We start from the raw sequence: 23,588 nt of genomic DNA, 5'->3' as shown, positions 1-23,588 counted from the left end.
TAAGTGCTTGGTAATCAAAGAGCGTCAATATTTTCTGTTCTAATATCACGACCTGCAGGGAAGTCATTTGGAAGAATCTATTTCTTAGAGAATCTGCTGCTTAGTATCATTGATCCTAGGTTTGATAGACCAATTCATCAGTAGTTTCTCCTAATCTGAAAGTATCTGGAAAGAACATGGATCTGGAAAGAACATGGATCCTAGTCCCACAACACTTCTGGGGGAAATAAACAAGTGAATATTCTGTTATTTTTTTTCAGTATTAGCAAAGATCATCTAGTGACCAAATATGTATCCTAATGCCCTTAAGGCAGGTTATTGATAGCATCCTATTTCTCATTTAGTGAGTGAAAAGAATTTCTAGAAAGAAATACTCTTTGTATTTAGGGATATACTATATAAGTATTATGAAACTACTGAGTAATTGCAAAATACTAGGTTCATAACCATTACTATTAACAATGTGCAGTAACAAGCTTCCAAGCAGCCCAGGTTGAAGCTGCCAATGAGGACTGAGAAATGAAAAGAAAATAACAGTCATTGATGTTCACACACATTCTCACAATTCTTTGAAATAATTGTAACATACATAAACCGCAGTGATTTTTCACCATAGTTTTTTATATCCATGAATTAGGAAGGCAGAAATCTTCCAGAATATGTGAGCAGATTTAGAAGGTATGATAGGACATTGTTCCACTAATGAAGATCTTTCATTGGTGAAAGAATCGCAATTTGATTCCACTTAATTCACTTATATTTACTTCCCCACTTCCTGAATTTGAAAGATCAATCCAAACCACAAATTCAGTCTTCCAGATAGATTTACTTTTTAGAAAATGGTAGCTATGAAGTGATCTTGAAGCTTTGCCATGACAGATTTAAAAGAGACAGTAGGAAGGAGAATATCTTAAAAAGCATGAGATAAACATGAAAATGTAAAACTTAGAATTTATGCATCAAGTGCATGCAAATATGAGCTGTGCCTCTGTTTTTAAGGGACCTCATGACTGAAACAAAGCAAAAATAAAAGTTACAATTGTATTTTATACTAGCATAATTAGGAAATTGAGATCTGTATATACTGATATATTGCTGATGTATTGCTTTTGAAAGGCTAAGCATGCATGATTATGGCTGCAAACTTGTTTCTCTTTTATTAATTAAGCCAATTCTACCGTTTAACCATTCCTGAGTAAGTAATGCTGAATACAGGAACTAGATGATGTAAGAGATATTAAGGAGAATTAGGTTTATGTACACGAAGCTCAAAGTGGTAGATGGAGCAAGGCAACGGAAAAGAATCAGAGAATTCTCAGAATGTAGGCGTTATAATAAGTTAAAATATTATATCAGTCTCAGATGACAAAATGTTATTTCAGCTGACCCTCACATCACTGTGTGAAAAGCCATGGTTTTGTATTAGAATACATATTTTCCATAAACAAGTTCACAGATTTTCTTTTGGAACTTGCAAGGAGAGCTTAAAAAACCCTCTTTTCTGAAATGCCAGAGAATCACTGACAATTGTTATGGACAAAATGTAAAGCACCTTTCTACATTAGAGTTTTAAATTTTCAAAATAAGCATGCTCCATTATATTCAAAAGGCAAGTGCATGGGATGAAAGGACACATTTAAACATAGTATCCATCCCAAATGTTTGAAATAATGTTTTTGGAGACTTAGTAAACTAGGAAACTGTTCTTTTATACATATATATCTAGGTATACCTATATTGGAATATGCAAGATACCCCTAAAATTCATGCATAATTAGTATGTGGTCTGGGACTTTAAGATTAGGAAAATGTGAGTCATGTCAGTGTGTTTGAAAAGAGAGATGAATTTACTATAACTTTTTCCAAATTAATCTCCCAAAATGGTAAATATCTCAGTTTTCAGACAGTCACATTTTCTTAAGAAATCTTTACTCAGGACCACTTCATCTATGGAGGACCCTTAGAAAGGGCATACGTTCTCAAAGAAAAGAAGATATGCCAGGTCTAGCATAATCATTATGACGAAAATCTGAGCATGCTGGGACCACGGAGTGGACAGCCATTTTATGGAGATGTGGCTTATTAGCTTCCTAGAATGCTAATAAATCTCCAGTCATTTGGACACTAGCTTGAATGGCCTGTCTCCTTACCTTTGACATAGGGAATGAAGTGGTGTCGGAAAGGGGAGTAGGGGCGGGAATCATTGTGGGTACAGATTGGACTATTAGTGCGTAGGAGGGCTAACCGCTGCACACCGTTAGACAGCAGCTCTGCAGCAGCAAGGATTCGTGAAGCAGGACAAAGCAGAAACAAAGAAAAGAGAAGACCAAATAAGACAGAAGCAGGAAAAAGTGGTTGGAGGCTGAGGGAAACACAGGGACAAGCTGTCATAAGTAGGAATCTGAGGACTATACAAAGGAAATAAAAGAGGTTTCTTACTGCAGGAAAAATTCATAGGAAGAAATGTGGAAAAATCAGATTTACATTGAATATTCCCTCATTTCAAGTTAAATCCATATTTCCTTATATACAAACAAATAGGGTGGAATTGGCATTCATGCAACTCTCATTTTTAACTTATTTTCAAGAACAATTATCTGGGGAAGAACTGACCAAACAATTACAAATAAAAGCTTAGTTGTTTGTTTATATGTTGTGCTAATATATTTTAGAACAAAAGTTATAATTGCTTGGGAAATATGTGGCCACATAAATCAAACAAACAATTTCCACAATAATATTTTTTTCTCTTAATGAAAACATTTAATATAGTATAAGCACTAGAGAAGAATCATATTAAAAATAGAATATAAATTCTAATCACCATAAATTTTCACTTGGTATACCAGAAGAAAACTTTCAGGAAATAATGAAATTGTAGCATTCAGAAGCTTATAAAAGGTGAATATATATATATTAGGTATGTGGGCATTCTTAAAGACAAGCTTTCTTTCTAGTGAAGTATGAATTTATTTTTCTTCTCCAAAGATAGGATCTGGAAAAATAATAAAATCTGAGGCTGTATAAAGTGTTGATGGTGTCAACTGACTTTCTATGGTATCATCAAAATTTTAAAATCTCTCAAAAAATATTAACTTTATATTGCTGTATTAGTTTTAAAGGTCAAGTAAAATTTTAAATGAATACTCAGTATTAACATACTGTATATTAACAAATTGCCAAATTAATATTGATAGAATATTTTGGGGGGGGGCAGCCTAGATGTAATAGAAGAGAATTAATTGAATCAAGGTGGCAGTACCTATATAAGAGGTGAGTGGTAAGTGGTGAGAGCTAAACAAATTTGACTCTAATAACGCTTGGATGAGAGATTGTTTAGGTAGTCCAATACTGATCACTAAATTAGGTAATTGAAAAAACAAATCACAGAAAAAGGCAAAGATAGGCAACTTTCATAACATTACAAACGTCACCAGAAACTGACTTTGACTCAGGGATTGTTTTACTTCTGTACGTACATCTAGCATTTCAGCAGTGAAATTAATTCCTGACAAGTTTTTTTAAAAAATAATTTCTTTTCTCTTTTTAAAAAGATACTATACTGTTTCCTTCCCCTAGAGTTTAATACTTAAAAAAGAAGAAGAAATGGTTTTACATTTTCATCATCAAACAAGCAAAAGTTACATCAAAAGTTTACATTAAAAGTTACATTTTTGAATATTCAAAAAATCAGAAACCCTGATTTTATTAAAAAATGCCCATAACCTAAAATTCAGGTTCATAAAAAATTCGTATTTGCTAGTGAAACAAACTAGAGAAATGTAATTTTACATGTTTTCCTAATTAATTATTGCCCCAAATAATATAATCCATTTCAGAAAATTGTTTAATTTCTAATTAGCAAATATCCCCTATTCTTCTACTATAAAGACCCACTTAGCAAAAAGTGAGAACGAAAAGGAAATACAGTTTTATAATGAACAAATAGCTTTGAAAGCTTTGAAAGAAGTAGATCCCTTTCCTAGTGATTCTAAAAGATAGTTTCTAAAATTTGGTTCTATGGTTCCATTAGCCTTACCAGGTCTGTGGAAATGCTGAGGCGAACGTGACATGGTGGGAGTGTAGCTATGACGACTGTATACAGGGGAACCAATGGAACCCTGACTGGTTGACCGGTGTATCATTCGTTCTCGAATATCTTGATAACCCTGAAGAAAATATTATTTTATGTATTATAGCAGATGATCTGATAAAATTCCTCCTCCTTATCCGAAAAGTGCTTTTGCAAGAAGCAACTGGACAACCGTAACCCAGATGACTGACAATTTCCACAGATGTCCTTCTACTTATGCTGTACCTTCTACTCATGTTTAGCAGGTGCAGTATGTAATTCCAAAAATGCTTCTCCACTAGTATTATACCAGATCATAAAATACTAAGCTAGATTTTAGAAGGAAGCACTTATTCTTGCAATCTGTTTGTAATGGAAGTACTCTTAACAGGATAATCAGCAGAGGCTTCATCTCTTTTACAAAAACAATTGTCCCACTATCATACAGCAGTCAATTTAACAAGATTACAGAATGTTTGATTGGAACTTACTTCTGCAGATGGAGTTGGAGAGAGTGTCCTTGGTGACTGAAAGACATAGCAGAAAGAAGATTATAGGTAAAACATTTTAGTGAAATCTGTCATATCAAATCAATGAGAGATAATGGATAATTTCATGAGAAAAATTGTTTGATCCAATTCTGATAGTCAGATTTATGGAGTTAAGAAACTGCTTGAGTTTAGGACCACAAGTATGCTTATTTATTTATTTATTTATTTTGTCACAAAAGTATAAATAAGCATAAGCATGAAAATAACTATATAATATATAAGCATATATATGAGCATAAGTATGTAATAACTATATTAATTGGATATAATGAAGGGAAACAATAGGACAGGAACGGTAGGCACATTTGTGCTCTTATGCACGCCCCTTATAGACCTCTTAGGAAAGGGGTGAGGTCAATAGTAGAGAGTTTTTGGTTAAAGCTTTGGGGATTTTGAGAAGAGACCACAGAGTCAGGTAATATTTGTGTTTAACCTAATCAATTTTAATATATTTATAATGTAATATAATATAATATAATATAATATAATATAATGTAATGTAATGTAATGTAATGTAACGTAACCTAACGTAACGCAACATAACATAACATAACATAACATAACATAACATAACATAACATAACATAACATAACATAACAATAATTAATTAATTTGTGCTTAACCTAATCAAAGATTCATAAATAATGGTAGTAATTATTTCATTTACTGGAAACTTGATTATCATGAACATTATTAAGGTAACTACTGTAGTTCTACAGTATAAATAAATGTAACAGTAACTCATTGGCTTCATCTTTCAGTGATTTTGAAATTTTATTAGGAATTTACCAAATGCATGTGATACTGAAGTAAAAAGACTTCATTTTAACTGTAAATTTAAAGAGAAGGAGGGAGTATTTTGACATTTCTTGGACAAAAGTGTTTACAATGAAAACTATCCCCAATAAAATAGCCATTTCACCAAAATGAGATTTGATTAGCTTTACCATCTTCATTTTCTGATGTACAGAAAGCAAAGAGACAATTAGCAATATCATTGTGATTTCTATAGCCCAAAAGGCATTCAAAATAACATCTAAGTCAACTTTTATGCATCTATGATCTCTGAATTCTTAGATATGCCTTGGAGAACCTAAATTTGTGATAAAGGTTGGCAAATCTATTTAACCACATATCTTTGTTGCAGCTCAAGCCACACTCCAATTTTTTAGTGTGGCTTGAGCTGCAACACATTGCAGTTTAAAAAAACTACGAAAGGCAAATGGAAAGAAATGCTATTTAACAAATGATTATAGAGGAACTTTCACAACAATTCACAAGAACCTAAGAGATGGACTATCTAGCAGTTCTTTTTTAAGAAGTTGCATAAGCTCTTGCTTCTAAAATAACATATTTGAACTTTATCTGCACCTTTGTGTGCAGAAATGTAGTCAAAATCTGTACACCTTGTCACCTACCATGCCAAATGCTTATTTGTCTAGAAGTTTGCTTGCTTGTTTATTTATTACATTTATGCTTCTCATCTGCCCTGTATGGTGACTCTGGGCATCTTGTTATAAATTAATATCTTATGATTTTAAGATATTATTAATTTATACAACAATCACTCTTCAGGTGTGTTTATAGATAATATGTATATATAAATCAATCAAACTAGAGACAAACTGTCTAATGCCAATTTGTTTTATATCGTCTATTACTTTATGGATTTTGCATCCTCTTTTTTTCAACTTACACTTTCATCATGCACAGGAGAACTCCCGTATCTTGAACTCTAAAGAGAAAAAAAGGCATTATAACAGCTTCATTTTCATACATCCTTACTATAAACTATGTATAGTATATATAAAGCCCAACAGGCTACAAGAATAAATCAAGCCAGAGTTTAATAAAAATGAAAAATAAAATATTTTGTTAATATGTTAGGTCTAATATCTGGGATCTACCAACTTCTGAATATTTCATGGTCAAGTTTTAATCCCCCCCCCGGCCTGGTATTGAATGAATACTTACGATGTAAACTATTAGGATTTCATAAATGGTAGTCCTGTTTCATAACTGAATATCCAACTTGTAAAGGACATTTTATCTATTCAGCAGGAAAATTCACAATTAAGTTTTGCCCTTAGTTCTTTGCATCTAGAAGCAGAAAACATGACTTCTCTCCAACCATTTGAAGCACCCACAGATATATTCCTGAGAAGAACTGAGTAATGCAATTCAATTAAATGAGAGGTGGGGACCTATGGCCCCTTTATGACTTGTGGACTTCAACTCCCATAATTCCTAAACCATGGATGGCTCAGGAATTCTGGGAGTTGAAGACCATAAGTCGTAAAAGGGCCATAATTCCCCACCCCTATATTAAATACGTTATGACGAGTGTGCTGACTCAGATGAAAGCCTATCTCAATCCAACACATTGTTTTTACAGAGGCCAATCAGATGTCTATAGGATCCCAAAACTAGGACCATTCTTCTTGTTCTCTAGCACCCTCTATATGAGAGAAAATATGCAATCATCATGAGTAATAGCCACTTATGGTTTTATCTGCTGGGATTAATCTAATCCATTTTCATGGTCATTGCATTTTTTCCCATATTCTTCCTACTCTGACAGTACAAAAAAGAAATGATAATATATGACCCAACTAATGGAACATAGTATGAACAATTTGACTGTCTAATAATGTGTTCCTAAATTGGATTATTGGACTTTACGAGATATTATTTTTACATATTCACTACTTATCAAAACTTCAATTATTCAACAATATTATGCATAATGAAAGCAAAATGAGCAAAATCAGAATAAATGTTAGTCTTTCAATGACAGAGTAGATAAAAAAATCTAGTAAAATTTAAAATTTATTTGCTATTATTTGATTCATCTAAGTCAAGTTTTCCAAAATCCAAGCCAGGGTTGAAGTTATAATTGGGATTACAGACTTTACAATAGAAAGCAGAATTGACAGAAAGTCAATGCCAGTAAGGAAAAGGCCATTGGTTCAAGGTCCCAAGAAAGCATATATATGGATCTACTTAAAACATTCTCAGTTCCATTTTAATCATTCCTATTATAATCGCTGCATAAAAATTAACTGTAGTTCTTTTTAAAACATGTTTGGGTTGATATTTACCTTGCCAATACATATGGAAGTAATATCTATTCTACTAATAATGTCCACATTTTTTACTGCATATGGTGTTCTAATAATTACATAACAGTAGTAAGATTATTCAAAAATACACTGACTTATATAAAAGCAAAAGTGAGAAAAAGAACTGAAATGGCTGAAATGAGCAACAAATTAAAATCAAAATCAGTAATAAAGATAGATCAGGAAGAAGAGGCCCTTGAAAAGAAATGCAGCCTGAGAAGTAAATGTGAACAAAGACAAAATGGATCAGAGCTATTCCACAAAAAAGATAGATAATCAATTTTTTTCATTAAAAATTGTTAAGAATTGTTAAATGAGTTATAGATTCAATAGCAAAATAATATATATATATATATATATATATATATATATATATATATATATATATATATATATATATATATATATATATATAAATATAGGTCTTTGGTTGTTCGGGTTTTCTCCCGTGTAAAATTGGAAGTGTCTTGGCGACGTTTAATAAGTCTCATTCGTCATCTTCAGGCTTCAGCTTCGTGCTTCTGGGAGCAATGTGTGATCGCAGCTGTTTCTTCCTTTTAACTGCTAGTGGGGTTTGAACTGATTGGGTGGGAGCTTGGCTGTGCTCTGATTGGATGGGGTTTTTCTGTGCTCTGATTGGCTGGGGTGTGTCCTGTGTTGGTGGGGGCTTGGTTGTGCTCAGTCTAGTCTGTGCTGCAGGGGATTTGAGCTGGTGAGCTGCATAGCTGTTGTTTGGCTTTGTGGTCGTGCTACATCTTCATAGTGGGTGTCAGTCTGCTGCATGAATGGATTGGAGGGTTTGAAATGGCTAATGTTGCAGCTGCGGTCTGGCTTCTGGTCCTTGGTCGTGCTTCATGATCAGTGTGGGTTTGGGTCTGCTTTCTGGGTGGATGTGCGGTGGTGACATCCTGTGGACCTCGTGAGTGTGGGTCTGGTGTCATTCCTCGTGTTAGGGACTCGTTTGTCAATAAGGGCGGGTTTCCAAATGGCTGGTAGGCGGAGGTGTCATCTCGTTTGTTCATGCTGTGTGGGCGTTTTCTATCTCAATGGCTTCTCTGATTATTCTGTTGTTAAAGTGTTCAGTTTTGGCGATAGTTCTGGTCTTTTTAAAGTCAATATCATGTCCTGTGACTTTAAAGTGTTGGACCAGGGAAGAAGTTGGTTCCTCTTTTTTGAATGAGTTCTTGTGTTCTTCAATGCGTGCACTTATTCTTCTGTTGGTTTGTCCAATGTATGTGGTGGGGCAGGCGGTGCATGGGATTTCATATACTCCTTGATTTTCTAACTCAATTTTGTCTTTGGGGTTTCTTAGGATGGTGGATATTTTTCTGTTTGTGCAGAATGCTGTCTTGATGTTGTGTTTGTGGAGGATCTTGCTGATTCTGTCTGTGGTGCCTTTTATATATGGGAGGAGGGCTGTGCCGTTTTCTTGTTCTCTGTCTTGGATTTTAGTGGGGGGTTCTTTTTGGATTAGCTTGGTAATCTTATTTCTTTGGAATCCATTGGATGTTAGTACGTTAGTGAGAGTGTCTAGCAGACCCAAACCCACACTGATCATAAAGCACGACCAAGGACCAGAAGCCAGACCGCAGCTGCAACATTAGCCATTTCAAACCCCTCCAATCCATTCATGCAGCAGACTGACACCCACTATGAAGATGTAGCACGACCACAAAGCCAAACAACAGCTATGCAGCTCACCAGCTCAAATCCCCCTGCAGCACAGACTAGACTGAGCACAACCAAGCCCCCACCAACACAGGACACACCCCCAGCCAATCAGAGCACAGAAAAAACCCCATCCAATCAGAGCACAGCCAAGCTCCCACCCAATCAGTTCAAACCCCCACTAGCAGTTAAAAGGAAGAAACAGCTGCGATCACACATTGCTCCCCGAAGCACGGTTGAAGCCTGAAGATGACGAATGAGACTTCAAACGTCGCCAAGACACTTCCAATTTTACACGGAGAAAACCCAACAACCAAAGACCTATATACAAACACCGAGAAAACCTCAGAAAACAAATATTGCACCTCTACGGGGAGGAAATCCACCATCTGACCAGGACCTATGAAAAACTAGAAGTCCAAAGAGCTTCCATTTTATGTGACCTCGCATTCCTACGAAACTGCCGCGATCAAAATTTAATCCCCAAATGCTTCCAATTGAAATTCCACTCCAACTCTGCAGCCACCAAGCGCATCCTAAAAGAACAGAATTGGCCTTAATCAGAAATGAACTTCACACAAAAGATTCCTCCTAGATCAAATCAACAAAGATCTCCTCACACTTCACCTCAAACTCAGCAACAAGATGCACCCTGCACTTTGGGACAAATCCAAACAACTTGCCGTCTGGAGGCGAAACACAGACCACCCTCAAGACAGACACACACACCAACAAACTCCGAAGACTACAAGAATGCCAGAAACAAACCCCTCCCCCCTCACAGCCACACATGAAACAAACAGTGCATAACATCTCAGATAGGATCCTCACCAAAGCTGAAACTGATGTCCTTTCCAAAGGATTCAACTTTGCAGTCACTCCCAATACATCCCCACTGAAACCATTATATGCGGAGTTGAAACCAGCCTGACCAAAATCAACCCCGATGACGCTAACAAAATCAGACTCGAGCTCTCCAACATCCTCTGCACCAGCAAGCCACCCAAAAGCAACTTACCAAAGAGGAACAGACAGCACTACTTAACCTGAAAAAAGACACCAGCATAATAATCCTACCAGCAGACAAGGGCAACGCCATGGTGGTTATGAACACATCTGACTACCAAACCAAATTAACCAACCAAGACCCTGCATACAAGCCCCTAAACACAGACCCCACCACCTATCTAGAAAAAACCACTAGATCCAAAATAAAAGCCTCCCCCGTCAGTGAAGAAATCCAACAAAGAATCATTCCCAGAGAGAAATCATCCAGATGCCCTAAGCTCTATGGTCTCCCCAAGATACACAAAGAAGGAACCCCACTTAGGCCCATAGTCAGCTCCATAGGCTCACCTCTACAAAACCTAGCCAAATTTCTCACCAAACAACTACAGCTCTATGCAGAATCCATCACCTCACACATAAAAAACTCATTCCAGTTCATAGAGATCATAAAGAAACAAAACTTACAGCCCAGCGACCTACTCGTGAGCTTTGATGTCATATCCCTCTTCACCCAAGTGCCAATCAAAGAAGCCTTGACAGCTATCCAAAACAAATATAATCCCCCCAAGCACATCCTAGATCTGACCAACCACTGCCTATCCAACACATACTTCATCTATAACGGACAAAAATACAAACAAGTAGAAGGAGCACCCATGGGATCACCCTCTCACCTGTCATTGCCAATCTCTACATGGAACACTTTGAAACCCAAGCTCTAGAAAAACCTGATCACAAACCCAAACTCTGGCTCAGATATGTAGACGACACCTTCATAATCTGGCCACACGGGAAAGAAAAACTTGACAACTTCCTCACACACCTCAATAGCCTACACCCCAAAATACAGTTCACCATGGAAACAGAAGTTAATAACCAACTTCCTTCCTGGATGTCTTAGTCTACAGAAACCCAATGGCTCCCTAGGACACACCATCTACCAGAAGAAAACACACACAAACCGCTATCTGCATGCACTCACACCACCACCCAGCACAGATCAACTCCGTAGCCAAGACACTCATCTCCAGAACAAAATGCTTAGCTGATGAACAACACCTAAAACCGAACTAGACACTCTCACTAACGTACTAACATCCAATGGATTCCAAAGAAATAAGATTACCAAGCTAATCCAAAAGAACCCCCACTAAAATCCAAGACAGAGAACAAGAAAACGGCACAGCCCTCCTCCCATATATAAAAGGCACCACAGACAGAATCAGCAAGATCCTCCACAAACACAACATCAAGACAGCATTCTGCACAAACAGAAAAATATCCACCATCCTAAGAAACCCCAAAGACAAAATTGAGTTAGAAAATCAAGGAGTATATGAAATCCCATGCACCGCCTGCCCCACCACATACATTGGACAAACCAACAGAAGAATAAGTGCACGCATTGAAGAACACAAGAACTCATTCAAAAAAGAGGAACCAACTTCTTCCCTGGTCCAACACTTTAAAGTCACAGGACATGATATTGACTTTAAAAAGACCAGAACTACCGCCAAAACTGAACACTTTAACAACAGAATAACCAGAGAAGCCATTGAGATAGAAAAACGCCCACACAGCATGAACAAACGAGATGACACCTCCCGCCTACCAGCCATTTGGAAACCCGCCCTTATTGACAAACGAGTCCCTAACACGAGGAATGACACCAGACCCACACTCACAAGGTCCACACAGGATGTCACCACCGCACATCCACCCAGAAAGCAGACCCAAACCCACACTGATCATGAAGCACGACCAAGGACCAGAAGCCAGACCGCAGCTGCAACATTAGCCATTTCAAACCCTCCAATCCATTCATGCAGCAGACTGACACCCACTATGAAGATGTAGCACGACCACAAAGCCAAACAACAGCTATGCATCTCACCAGCTCAAATCCCCTGCAGCACAGACTAGACTGAGCACAACCAAGCCCCCACCAACACAGGACACACCCCAGCCAATCAGAGCACAGAAAACCCCATCCAATCAGAGCACAGCCAAGCTCCCACCCAATCAGTTCAAACCCCACTAGCAGTTAAAAGGAAGAAACAGCTGCGATCACACATTGCTCCCAGAAGCACGAAGCTGAAGCCTGAAGATGACGAATGAGACTTTGAAACGTCGCCAAGACACTTCCAATTTTACACGGAGAAAACCCAACAACCAAAGACCTATATACAAACACCAGTGAAAACCTCAGAAAACATATATATATATATATATGTATGAATGTGTGTATATATATATATATATATATATATATATATATATATATATATATATATATATATATATATATATATATTATTTTACTATTGAATATATATTTATATTTATATTTCTTGGCTTCCACTAGGTGGCAGTCTGCGAAAACATTTCTGTGCAGTGAACCTGAGGTACAATCTTTCCAAGAAATACATATGATCAAAACATTTAGGATAATGATATGAATATCAAAGTTTTTCTTTTCTCTGTTGTTCATTTATGTATAAATCTAACATTAATAACAACACATAAACATAGTTTATGTCTCGGTCCAAATATTCCATATTCAATCTAGAAAGACTGAAGCAAAGTAATCTGCCAACAGATCTGGTTAATTTCCTGGCTCAAGGAGAAACATCAAGGTCATCAATATTATTTTTGAAAGGGTTGGAGACATCCTGATCTCTGGGTGAATGCTATTCCATTCTGATTGACATAGCTGGTTTAATGTAAAAATGGTTTCTGTACAAACACAGAGATCTCATGTACCTAAAAATATATATATATATATTTTTTGAAACATGCACTCATTCTTACAATAATGTTTTCTTGTACTCAGACACAATTTTACTGCTCATGTCAGACACCGATGCTCTACCTGCATAGCAGTATTTCTTTAAGAATCTATGCCACTTCTAGGGAAAGTAGATCCTGAACATTTGATGCCCATCTGAGTGCTTCAAACTCAGAGGTTGCTGGCTACCACCCATCAAGCATGTGCATGAAGGTGAGAGGAAAGAGCTCTGATGGACAGGGACACATATTAATCAAAAAGGAAAGTGAAATAGCAGAGTCCAATGTTCACATTTTTTCAAAGCTATAAAGAAGCAATAAGTTGAGAAATATGTACCATTTGGACCATTGCATCAGCTGTTTAGAAAAACAACAGGAGCTAAGCTACAAACCAAGTGAATTGGTTTCAAAATTGAACTTCCAATTCATTACCTCTCCAAGGCTCTGTCTTTCTTGTCTCTCTTCGTAGGCAGAAGTATAGAAAGGTTCGTAAGTAATCAGATCTGGACGCTCTATGTCATAGATGGCCTTGACTTTGGGAATGGCTGCTAAATCCTTATAATCAAGGATCTCATTGTCTACTTTTGCCTAAAAAATAAAAAAACACAGATAAACACAAATCTGTAGATTCACTTGAATAACATCCAGTTCTAAATTTTGCTTGTGAAAAAAACAAATGCTGTTAAAAACCACCAAAAAGTCCACCCCTTTTTCTCCTCCATTCCCTAAATTCATTTTCTATCAAATGGCCCCTTTTTATTCCATTAAGACTGAATCATCAATTCAGCAAAGAAGTGTAAAAAAAATCAGCAACCAGAGGATAGAAAAGTGGAAATACGATGACTTCCCTTCAAAGTATACTTTGTAGCTTGAAATTGGTGGTCCACATCCATCACTGAAGATGTTTGGAGAAAAATCTCCATGGATTTTATTGTTTGACTAACATGGCTAGTTAGTGGAGCACAGTTTATGACACAGTGAATTTTAAATGCTAAGCAACTGTGATTTATTTATTGACAAAATAATGATGGCTTACTATGAGCTGCATCCAGGTATCAGTATCATGTAACTGATTAATTATGAGCCCTATAAGAACAGTATTTGGGGACCATATTGAGCTGTCACTCATATACATACTCATTTTGATGGCCCACAGCAATTTCTATTTTGCCAACTTCAGAAAACATCACATTCAGACAAAAATAAAAAATGACATTTCCCAGTTTTGTTTGTCAGCCACTCATTAGGGGATAGAATAATATTCTTAAATTATAGCTTTGTGATATAGGTAGCCCTTAACTTACAACTGTAATGAAGTCTGCCCATTACAATCGTAAAGTTGTGATGGTCATACTGCATGTGACCAATCCAATTTTACAACTTTTTTTGCAGTTAAGTGAATAACTGCAATCATTACGCAAATCTGCAGCTGTTAAAGGAACTCATTGTTTATTATGGTACATTTTTGCTAAAAACCAGAAGTAAATGCTGGTTTTCCGCAAAAAAACTCTGTAAATCCTGGTCATGTGAAAATGGGATGCTGCAAACAGCCATAAATGCAGGCTGGTTGCCAAGCATCCAAAATGCAATTGTGAACACTGAAGAGGCAGTGGCTGTCAGAACCTCAGAACTGAGCCATAAGTACTTTTGGGAGAGTTGGTCATAATTTTGAGTGGTCTCTAAGTGATCAATTGTAAGTTAAGTTCCACCTGTATTATTGACAACGCCCAAACAACAAATCAAAAGTTTACAAAGGAGCCTTAAGATTTTTTTAATAAGACACATCATTATGGCAGATTTTTTTAAAAAATCTAATTGATAAAAAGGAATTAACATGAGGAAATAATTCTGAATTCCCGGGTCATGAACTGTTTGCTTTTCTTCGTGAATAATAATACATCTAAATAAGTACATCTCTAAAAACACAACACTAAATCAAAAGCTAATTAATAAAACATTTTATTAAAGTATACGTACATAGATTGTGTGTCCTGGTGAACCAGGAATACTGGATCCAGGCCTTGAATAAATACTCTCTGAGGATGTCCGGGTAGGCTGTAAGAGGGGAAAAAAACACTGTAAAAACTTGGTTGGGTTAGATATCCTGTTTGAAACATTCAAAGCTAAGCTCATTTTCAAATGACCATTTTTTTCTTAAAGTAAAATTCACCTAAAACTTTTTTGCCTTATAAAGCAGATTGGATTTATCTTTATAGAAAAGTTACACAGCATTATGGACTGGCAGAGTTTTTCATGCTAAGTCTTACACAAGGGGAACTGAAAAACACCAAAGTTTTAGAAGACAATTATTGCCTACTCCTGCAAGTCTGCAGAACAACCGGTACAGCTCAATACTTCAGACTGGATTGAATAAGCAGATCTGGCAGGCATTGCTCTTGTGGATTATTTGTTCTCTTCTCTTATCCTGGTCATTCCATGGAATTCCCTAACTGAGCATGAAGAGGCAGGAAGACAGGAACAACTGGATGGTGTATTTCATCTCCTTATTTTGGGGCATCATTTAAAGGTCTGCTTACCATATTTTTCGGAGTATAAGACGCTCTGGACTACAACCTACCTTTTTTGGGGAGGAAAACAAGAAAAAAAAACCTGCCTCTGCCTCCTTGCTGTAAACAGCCTGCTTTAGTTTCATTTTCATTTTCAGCACAGCCTGATTAGCACAAGGAAAAAAAATCTGCCTCCCAGCAATTTTCCTCCTTGCAGCAAACAGGGGAGGCCACCGGCAATAGGCAATGGCAATCCCTGCAGCCTGAAACAGCTGAGAGTTGGGAGGCCGATCCAATCGACAATCAACTGCTTGTGCTAATCAGGCTGTGCTGAAGCTGTTTGCTGTTTGCTGCAAGGAGGTAAATTGCTGGGAGGCAGAGGCCAAAGGGTTGGGGCCAGCAGTGGGGCTACATTTGGTATATAAGAAGCACCCAAATTTTCACCCTCTTTTAGGGGGAAAAAGTACGTCCTATACTCCGAAAAATACGGTAGTTACAATTAGATATCCAGGTTGTCCCCTAGCTACCTTATCCTAGTTTTATCTGTTTCATTGAGATATATCAAATGAAAGAAGCAGTCTAGACAGAATTTTCAAATTGTACCTGAACTAAATTTGTGGTTTTTAAAAGTATTATTATCTCTCTGCGTTAGGAGTATGGTGGCTCAATAAATTCAGGGTACAAAATTCATAGATCTGCCTAGGAGCAGCCTCACTTCACAAGAAGAAACATAGAATGAACAATTCTCCCACATCTCCCATTATCAGTCTGTTTCTATTGTGTAAACTCTCATATTTTCCAGAGTGTGTGGTCAAAAAAATATGGGAGTTTAAATTCAATGCATCTGGATGGTATCAGGTTGGAGAAGGCTGCTCATAAGATTCCTCAAAAACTCCCGCCACCCCAATACTTTCATTCAGAACTGGAATTTATATCCACAGAAAGGAAGGTATTGCAAGACAAGATAACGTTTGCCAGGATTGTCCCATTACACATTTAACCAAGATAAAAATGGGGCAAAAATTGAATTATGTTTCAGGAACATACAAATCGAACATACAAAACAAGGGGGGGGGGGAGAAATCCATTAAAAAAACAAAAAATAAAAATAAAAGCTTGTATTTTATTGCAGCAAAATAAAATAAAATCCTGGCAATATGCCTAAACTTTGTTTTTCTTTAAAAAGCACACACAAATATATTCAATTGAAAAACAATTGTTAAAAAAAAGAGATGAGCATGCATAAATATGATTAAAAAGAATTGCAAAATATTCAGATTATCTGAACAGAAGGATTTATCTTCCACAGAACAAAGTACTTCATACTAGAGCTCTGCTGAACTAGATTCAAGATTTAAAAGTTTCTTACCTGATGAAGGAATATAACAATTTAACTGGATATCTGAACCAATTTAAGTTCTTTTAGGGGCAGGACCCCTTAGTATTTAAACAACACATTATCTTTTGCTGATTTGATTTATACAGATTTGCAGGTTTTATTAACCTCTCTCTGCTGTTGTCTAGTATTACTATTTGTGGGAGAGGGGTAACCTTCTTTCATGCCAAGTAACTCCAACCATGAGCCAATGTGACAATACCACCGAGATCAAATGAAGCCAACACTCTTTTCCACCGAAACAGACGGATGGGATGAGAATGTCCCCACTGCAAATCCAGCTTGACCACCAAATCTCTCATCTAAATTCAGAGCGAAACACTAGTGTTGTTTATTTGCCTCATAGTGCAGTAGGATCCAACAGAGCTGGATTGTGAAGACTACCAAGCATCAACTAATCCCCTTGCTAATATATACACATTCCCTCCCTCAGCAAATGTTCTTTCAAGGTCCAAGGAATAATCAGAATAAGTGCTTTTCTTTTTTTTCCTGCTTGAACCAAACACCATTTATAATTAAACTCTTGTTGAACTTTTCTTTGTCTCTCACTGGCTAGAAACCAAAGATCAAGATTTGGGAAAGCAAACATTATTCATTCCAGACATTACTGTGGAAATATTTGCAAAGAGATAGGCAGTAAGTACATTTTCCTTATTTTGTAAAAGATAACAGATCTCCCAATTTTTGGGTGGGAAATCCAATTCCCAATTTCAACAAATTGCTGTTTAGTTCCTTTTTCTTTTTAAAAGTGGGGTAAAAAAAGCAAAAGAACAAGTTATTCTTTCATAATAGTCTATAACAAAGAACAAGATGATCTTCAGAGGCATAAGCCAGTACTGAGAGACAAAATGAACATGCCATAAAATATATCAACAACATATGTTTGTTTTTGTAAAGAAAGAATTTTATTAAAAAATATTCCTACTGGGTCATATTTTGGCTATTTTGCAAACAAATATTTGGTGCTAGATGTAATTAATACTATACGATATTATTAGATTGCTTTGCAACTAATTCTTTTTCCCCCCATTATCATAATAAATTTTATCTGTTGATCAACTTTCTATTATTTGACCTCTAATTAAACAGTTATTTGAGTCTTCTGTCAGTTATATTTTTGGCTTGACTTATTTGGGTATCATTTTTGTACCCAGAAGAAAACTTTCGGGTTTATCGATAAATTTCTAAATATTCAAAGTTTTAAAAATAATTTCTGCACTATGTAAAATTTCTGGTTGCTTGTTTTAATGACCTCTTCCTAAAATGTTAATTCTTATATTCATTCAGATACTTCAGCTAGAAAGCCATTCTTTTAATCAAACTCATACAATGTTCTTTTAATTGTTTTTCCCCAAGTATTTTCAAAACTCCTCTATATGGAAAACCTAAAACTTTAACGTCCCTCAGGGAAATCAGGAGATTCAGGCAGATCAAATGAACACAAAGATTTATTACATGGTTAAACTCTCTATAACAATTTGAAATACTAAAAGTGAAAGGAAATAAGTGGGAGTTAAGAAGGAATTCAAAGTGGGCTGGACTTAGATCTCTTGTGGGTGTGCAGGCACTCATTACTGATGATGCGTTCGACCCCACCTTCGGGCTCAGTTTGGCCATCTCCTACAATGTCATTTATATCCTATAAAATGTTTTGGTATTGTTAAGAAATGCATTTACTTAAAAGCATTAATTTGTTTTGTTTATCTTATTTCTTAATAGCTGCAACACTAGCAAATGAGAAGTGTCTACCATATAATACTGAGTGACATGTTCCCCTGCAAAAAAAAAACCCTTTTCTGATTCTTTTTTAATGATATCAGGTTTGCAAATGTATGGATACCAATTGCGAAATAAATTTAGTTAAATGTAAGGAACATCGAGTCAGGTATGACTGATGTAAAAATAAATATCCATATAGAATAGATACCATCCAAGGAAAGAATACCTCAACTTGCAACCTTAAAATCAGTATGACATAATGTTCAACATTACAAATATGAAATGCCAAAGATTCAAATGTAAAATAAGGCATGTACAATGGGAGGGCACTGTACATTTCTTCTGACTACACTGGTAAGATTCTGTCGATATTGTTGCCTGTTCCTTAAATTGCTGATTTACAAATAAGGGCTTGAATTGTGCTATCCATTAAGTAGCTCTACAGGTAGTCCTTATCTTACAGCCGCAATTGGGACCAGAATTTCCATCATTAAGCATTCATTAAATAAGTTGTGATCAATTTTATGACTTTTCCCCCCCACGGTCATTAAGGGAATCATGGTGGTTGTTAAGTGAATCACACAGTCATCAAGTGAATCTAGTTCCCCATTGATTATGCATGTTGGAAGCTTCCTAGAAAGCTCATAAATGGCAATCACATTATCCCAGGATTCTGCAACTATCGAAAATAAGCATTGGTTGCTAGGAGACCAAATTCTGATCATGGGGCCAAGGGGACACTGTGACGGTCATGTTTTTCAGCATCGCTCTAACTTCGAATGGTAGTTAAACAAATGGTGTAAGTTGAGAGTTACCTATATTTGCTGATATTTTATATATTTATTTTGATTTCTTGCCTCACAATATTTCACTTTTATACAAAAGAATCCCCAAATTTTTTTTACATATTAGGATAAAATCATTTCTATAGACCACATTCTATATCTATGGCAGGGATCCCCAACCTCTGAGCCATGACCCACTGGGCCCTGGCCTATTCAGAATTGGGCCGTGTGAGGGGCTGGCCAGCATGCACGTGGATCTTAACTTGAGTGACCAACGGGCCGATGGGCAATTGTGCATGTGCACCCTGGCCCCCTGCTCATACAAGTCGAGCTGCATGAAGGCACGCTGGCCCACCACTTGGCAAGGGCTGCGCATGTGTGCATATGGCCCAGTTCCACTCTCCCCCCACAGCCAGGCTGCCAAGCCTCAAAGGCTGGAGACTGCTGATCTATGAGAAGGTTCAAGGTAGCATGCAAGGCTTTCTTTTCACCTCCATGCCCCCCTCCCCACACCATTTTTTGTCCTGTTGAGTCAGTAGTAACTTCTAGCTACTGCTTGGACAAATACATGCAATTTTCTTGGTAACACTTTAGCAGTAGTTTGCCACTGCCTCTCTTCCTAGGGCTGAGACAGAGTGACTGGTTCAGAGTCACCTAATTGGATTAATATTTATAGAATGTCTAAAATTCACAGTCTCCTGGCTTCTATCCTGATGCCTTTAACTATTACACTACACTGTCCTCTTCTTTTCATCTTTAAATAACATACAGGGGAAGCTGACTGGTCCAAAGATATTAATTCCATGGTGAAATGGGAACGTGCATCTGGGTTTCTCAAGTTTTAATCCAATATCTAAATTAGTATACCACATTGACACAACATTTTTGTTAATCATTGCATTTAAAAGTTGGCATATTTATATACAGCATTACCCCAAGGAACTTGCCTCCTTGTTAATAAAAAGCAAAGCTCAATAATCAGCACTTCTGTTTTATTCTGACACTGATTTTGCCATGCACGGATTGTAACTTACACAGATAATCTTTTAAAAAACTAAAACAAGGCAACACTGAAGCCATCCACATCCTTCTGTGAGAGTGATGTGATGCTGTCCATCTCTGAACTGCAGATGTTCAAGTCATGCTCTGGAGAATTATATAGGGCAAGTTCCCTGTATTAATAATAATTCCTTGAACATCAAACCAACTGGATGCACTACTAATAGATACAAGGACATTGATCCAGCACAGTTTACAGTACCTGCCTTAATGTTTTGATGGTGTTCAGTATACAAGATGGTGAAAACAGCTGAAGAAAAAGGAACAGCTTGGTTTGTGTTTGCAATCATACTGCATTCATATAGAATTACCATGTAACAGGCCCAAAGAACAGCTTCTTAAATACGGAAGAGTGTGACTCATACATGCATAAGTATATGCTTAGAATACAGTTACATTTTAGATACATTTTTTTTCTTTTACAGCAGGAACCTCCATCACTTCAAGGGCGATATCAGTTTTATATGACACAAAGACTACAATGGGAGATACCAAAAATCTTCCTAAGGCAGTTTGAAGGGATTTTAATTACGAGAAGGATGTAAGACATTTGCCCTCTTAATCATCTCTAATTCTATTATTTTTAACTAAAAAACAAACATTAGGGCCTACCCACTCTGAAGTAACTTCTGGGGGCCACAAAAAGGAAATTAGCAAGGTCACTTTGGTTTTTTAGAGCGGTACTGGTTTACAGAAACAATTTGATGGCATCTTTTTTATATAAGTAGCTTGCATTTGTCCTTAACGCTAAGCTATAACTGATCTTTATGAAGATGTACAGGTAGTCCTTAACTTACAACCGCAATTTCTACTGCTAAGTGAGGTATTTAGTAAGTGAGTGTTGCCCCATTTTAAGACCTTCCTTGCCACAGTTGTTAAGTAAATCCCTATTGACTTTGCTTGTCAGGAGACCTTGGGACCCTGCAACTGTCATAAATATGAGTCAGTTGCTAATTGTCTGGGTTTTGATCATGTGATTGAGGGGATACTGCAATGATCATAAATATGGAGAACAATAATTCATTTTTTAAAGTGCCTCTGCAACTCACTAATGAACTGTTATAAGTCGAGGACTACCTGTACAGCAATGAAACTTTAGTCTGCATATTCTTGCTTCCTCTACCAATTAACCTCTGTGAAAACTAGAAAATGTTGACCTTCTTTAAATTTTAACTTGCTTTAGGATAGAGTTAAAAAACATTTCCATACCAAAAATTGCAATTTTTAAAAAAAGTCTGTGGAGATTCCACAGAACCAAAGACAGAATCCAATGAAGTGAAATATCTTCCTAAAAAAACAACAAACCAGTTGCTTTTTGAAAAAGCAGCTTAGAGATAATTTTTAAAAGATGAAATCCTAACATAGGATTTGGTGCTGAGTTATTTTGATGATAGAATGGTATGACTGCCCAGGTCCGAATAAAAATCACATTATGACGACTTTGGCAGAAAATATATTAAATAAATAAAAGATAGATAGATGATAGATAGATGATAGATAGATAGATAGATAATGATTTTTAAGTTAATCTAAAAAAGCAATTAAAGTTTCTGCAGCTATATTTGAGAAGAAGAGAAGGGACCTGAGACCAGGTGTTGTTTCAACTTGTCACTGAATGCTAGCTATAATTTAAATATTATATATAATAAAGCTACTGTATTATGCACAACATAAGCATCATTAATTTATTATGCTTAGAGTAAAACTGCACAAGAGTCATATCGAAAAACCATCTTAAAGAAATGACAGGCTGTAGGGAAAGAATGGAAATCTATATTTTTAAACTTTGTTTATGTATATAAATAAGGTAAAGGTAAAGGTTCCCCTCACACATATGTACTAGTCATTTCTGATTCTAGGGGGTGGTGCTCATCTCCGTTTTAAAGCCGAAGAGCCAGCACTGTCCGAAGATGTCTCCGTGAACATGTGGCCGGCATGACTAAATGCCAAAGGCACACGGAACATTGTAACCTTCCCGCCAAAGATGTTTCCTATTTTTATACTTGTATTTTTTACGTGCTTTCAAACTGCTAGGTTGGCAGAAGCTGGGACAAGTAACAGGAGTTCACCCCGTTACCCAGCACTAGGGATTTGAACTGCTGAACTGCTGACCTTTCAAACAACAAGCTCAGTGCCTTACCCACTGAGCCACCTGATGTATATAAATGTTTCATGAATAACAGATTACACATTTCATTTACAGGTTCTACTGCTACAATCACACTTGAACTTTCCTTTGAATTTTTGAAAATATACAACACCATCAAGGAGCTTTTGACACCCCTATTAATCTAAGGAATTATGAAATGAATCAAAATAATCCACATCAGCTTCTTTACTTATACAGGTAGTCCTTGATTTATGATCACAATTGAACCCAACATTTCTGTTGCTAAGTGAGACAGTTGTTAGGGAAGTTTTGCCTCATTTTACCTTTCTTGCCACAGTTGTTAAGTGACTCACTGCAGTTGTTAAGTAATAACACTGTTGTTAAATAAATGTGGTTTCCCCATTGACTTTGCTTGTCAGAAGGTCACAATAGGTGATCATATGACCCTGGGACACTATAACCATCATAAATATGAGTCAGTTGACAAGTGTCTGAATTTTGATCATGTGACCATTGGGATGCTGCAACAATTGTAAGTGTGAAAAACAGTCATGTGTCACTTTACTCAGCGCTAACTAGTAACTTTAAACAGTCACTAAACAAATGGTTGTAAGTAAGGGACTACCTATAAAAAAAATATGTCCTGAAATTTAAGGTTGAAATCTTCATCCAGAGACTCTTATAAGTAATCAAAGTTACCAATCAATCAAACAAACCACTTGATGAACTCCATATTATTCTGAGGTTCCCAGGTCCACTAGTACAGGGGTCTCCAACCTTGGTCACTTTAAGACTTGTGGACT

General features: G+C 36.5%; 1 protein-coding gene across 11 annotated transcripts in view; it reads right to left on the bottom strand.

The window, feature by feature from the left end:
* The window catches only part of ABLIM1 (actin binding LIM protein 1), a 239,446-nt gene that overhangs the window by 36,156 nt on the left and 179,702 nt on the right, over nucleotides 1-23,588 (bottom strand). For 10 of the 11 annotated variants that reach the window (XM_058188298.1, XM_058188302.1, XM_058188295.1 and 7 more), the window contains exons 9-14: nucleotides 20,878-20,925; nucleotides 15,187-15,264; nucleotides 13,642-13,797; nucleotides 6,321-6,359; nucleotides 4,564-4,599; nucleotides 4,040-4,169 (exon numbers count right to left, since the gene is read on the bottom strand). In XM_058188298.1, the coding sequence (XP_058044281.1) occupies nucleotides 4,040-4,169; nucleotides 4,564-4,599; nucleotides 6,321-6,359; nucleotides 13,642-13,797; nucleotides 15,187-15,264; nucleotides 20,878-20,925 (487 nt within the window). The remainder of the gene's footprint in view (nucleotides 1-4,039; nucleotides 4,170-4,563; nucleotides 4,600-6,320; nucleotides 6,360-13,641; nucleotides 13,798-15,186; nucleotides 15,265-20,877; nucleotides 20,926-23,588) is intronic. The other variant, XM_058188296.1, reaches the window with a different exon arrangement.

This window comes from Ahaetulla prasina, chromosome 6, assembly GCF_028640845.1.
Source record: "Ahaetulla prasina isolate Xishuangbanna chromosome 6, ASM2864084v1, whole genome shotgun sequence".
In the NCBI taxonomy this organism is placed as follows: domain Eukaryota; kingdom Metazoa; phylum Chordata; class Lepidosauria; order Squamata; family Colubridae; genus Ahaetulla; species Ahaetulla prasina.
Note: the sequence above shows the minus strand (reverse complement) of the source record. Positions and strands in the feature narration are given on the sequence as shown.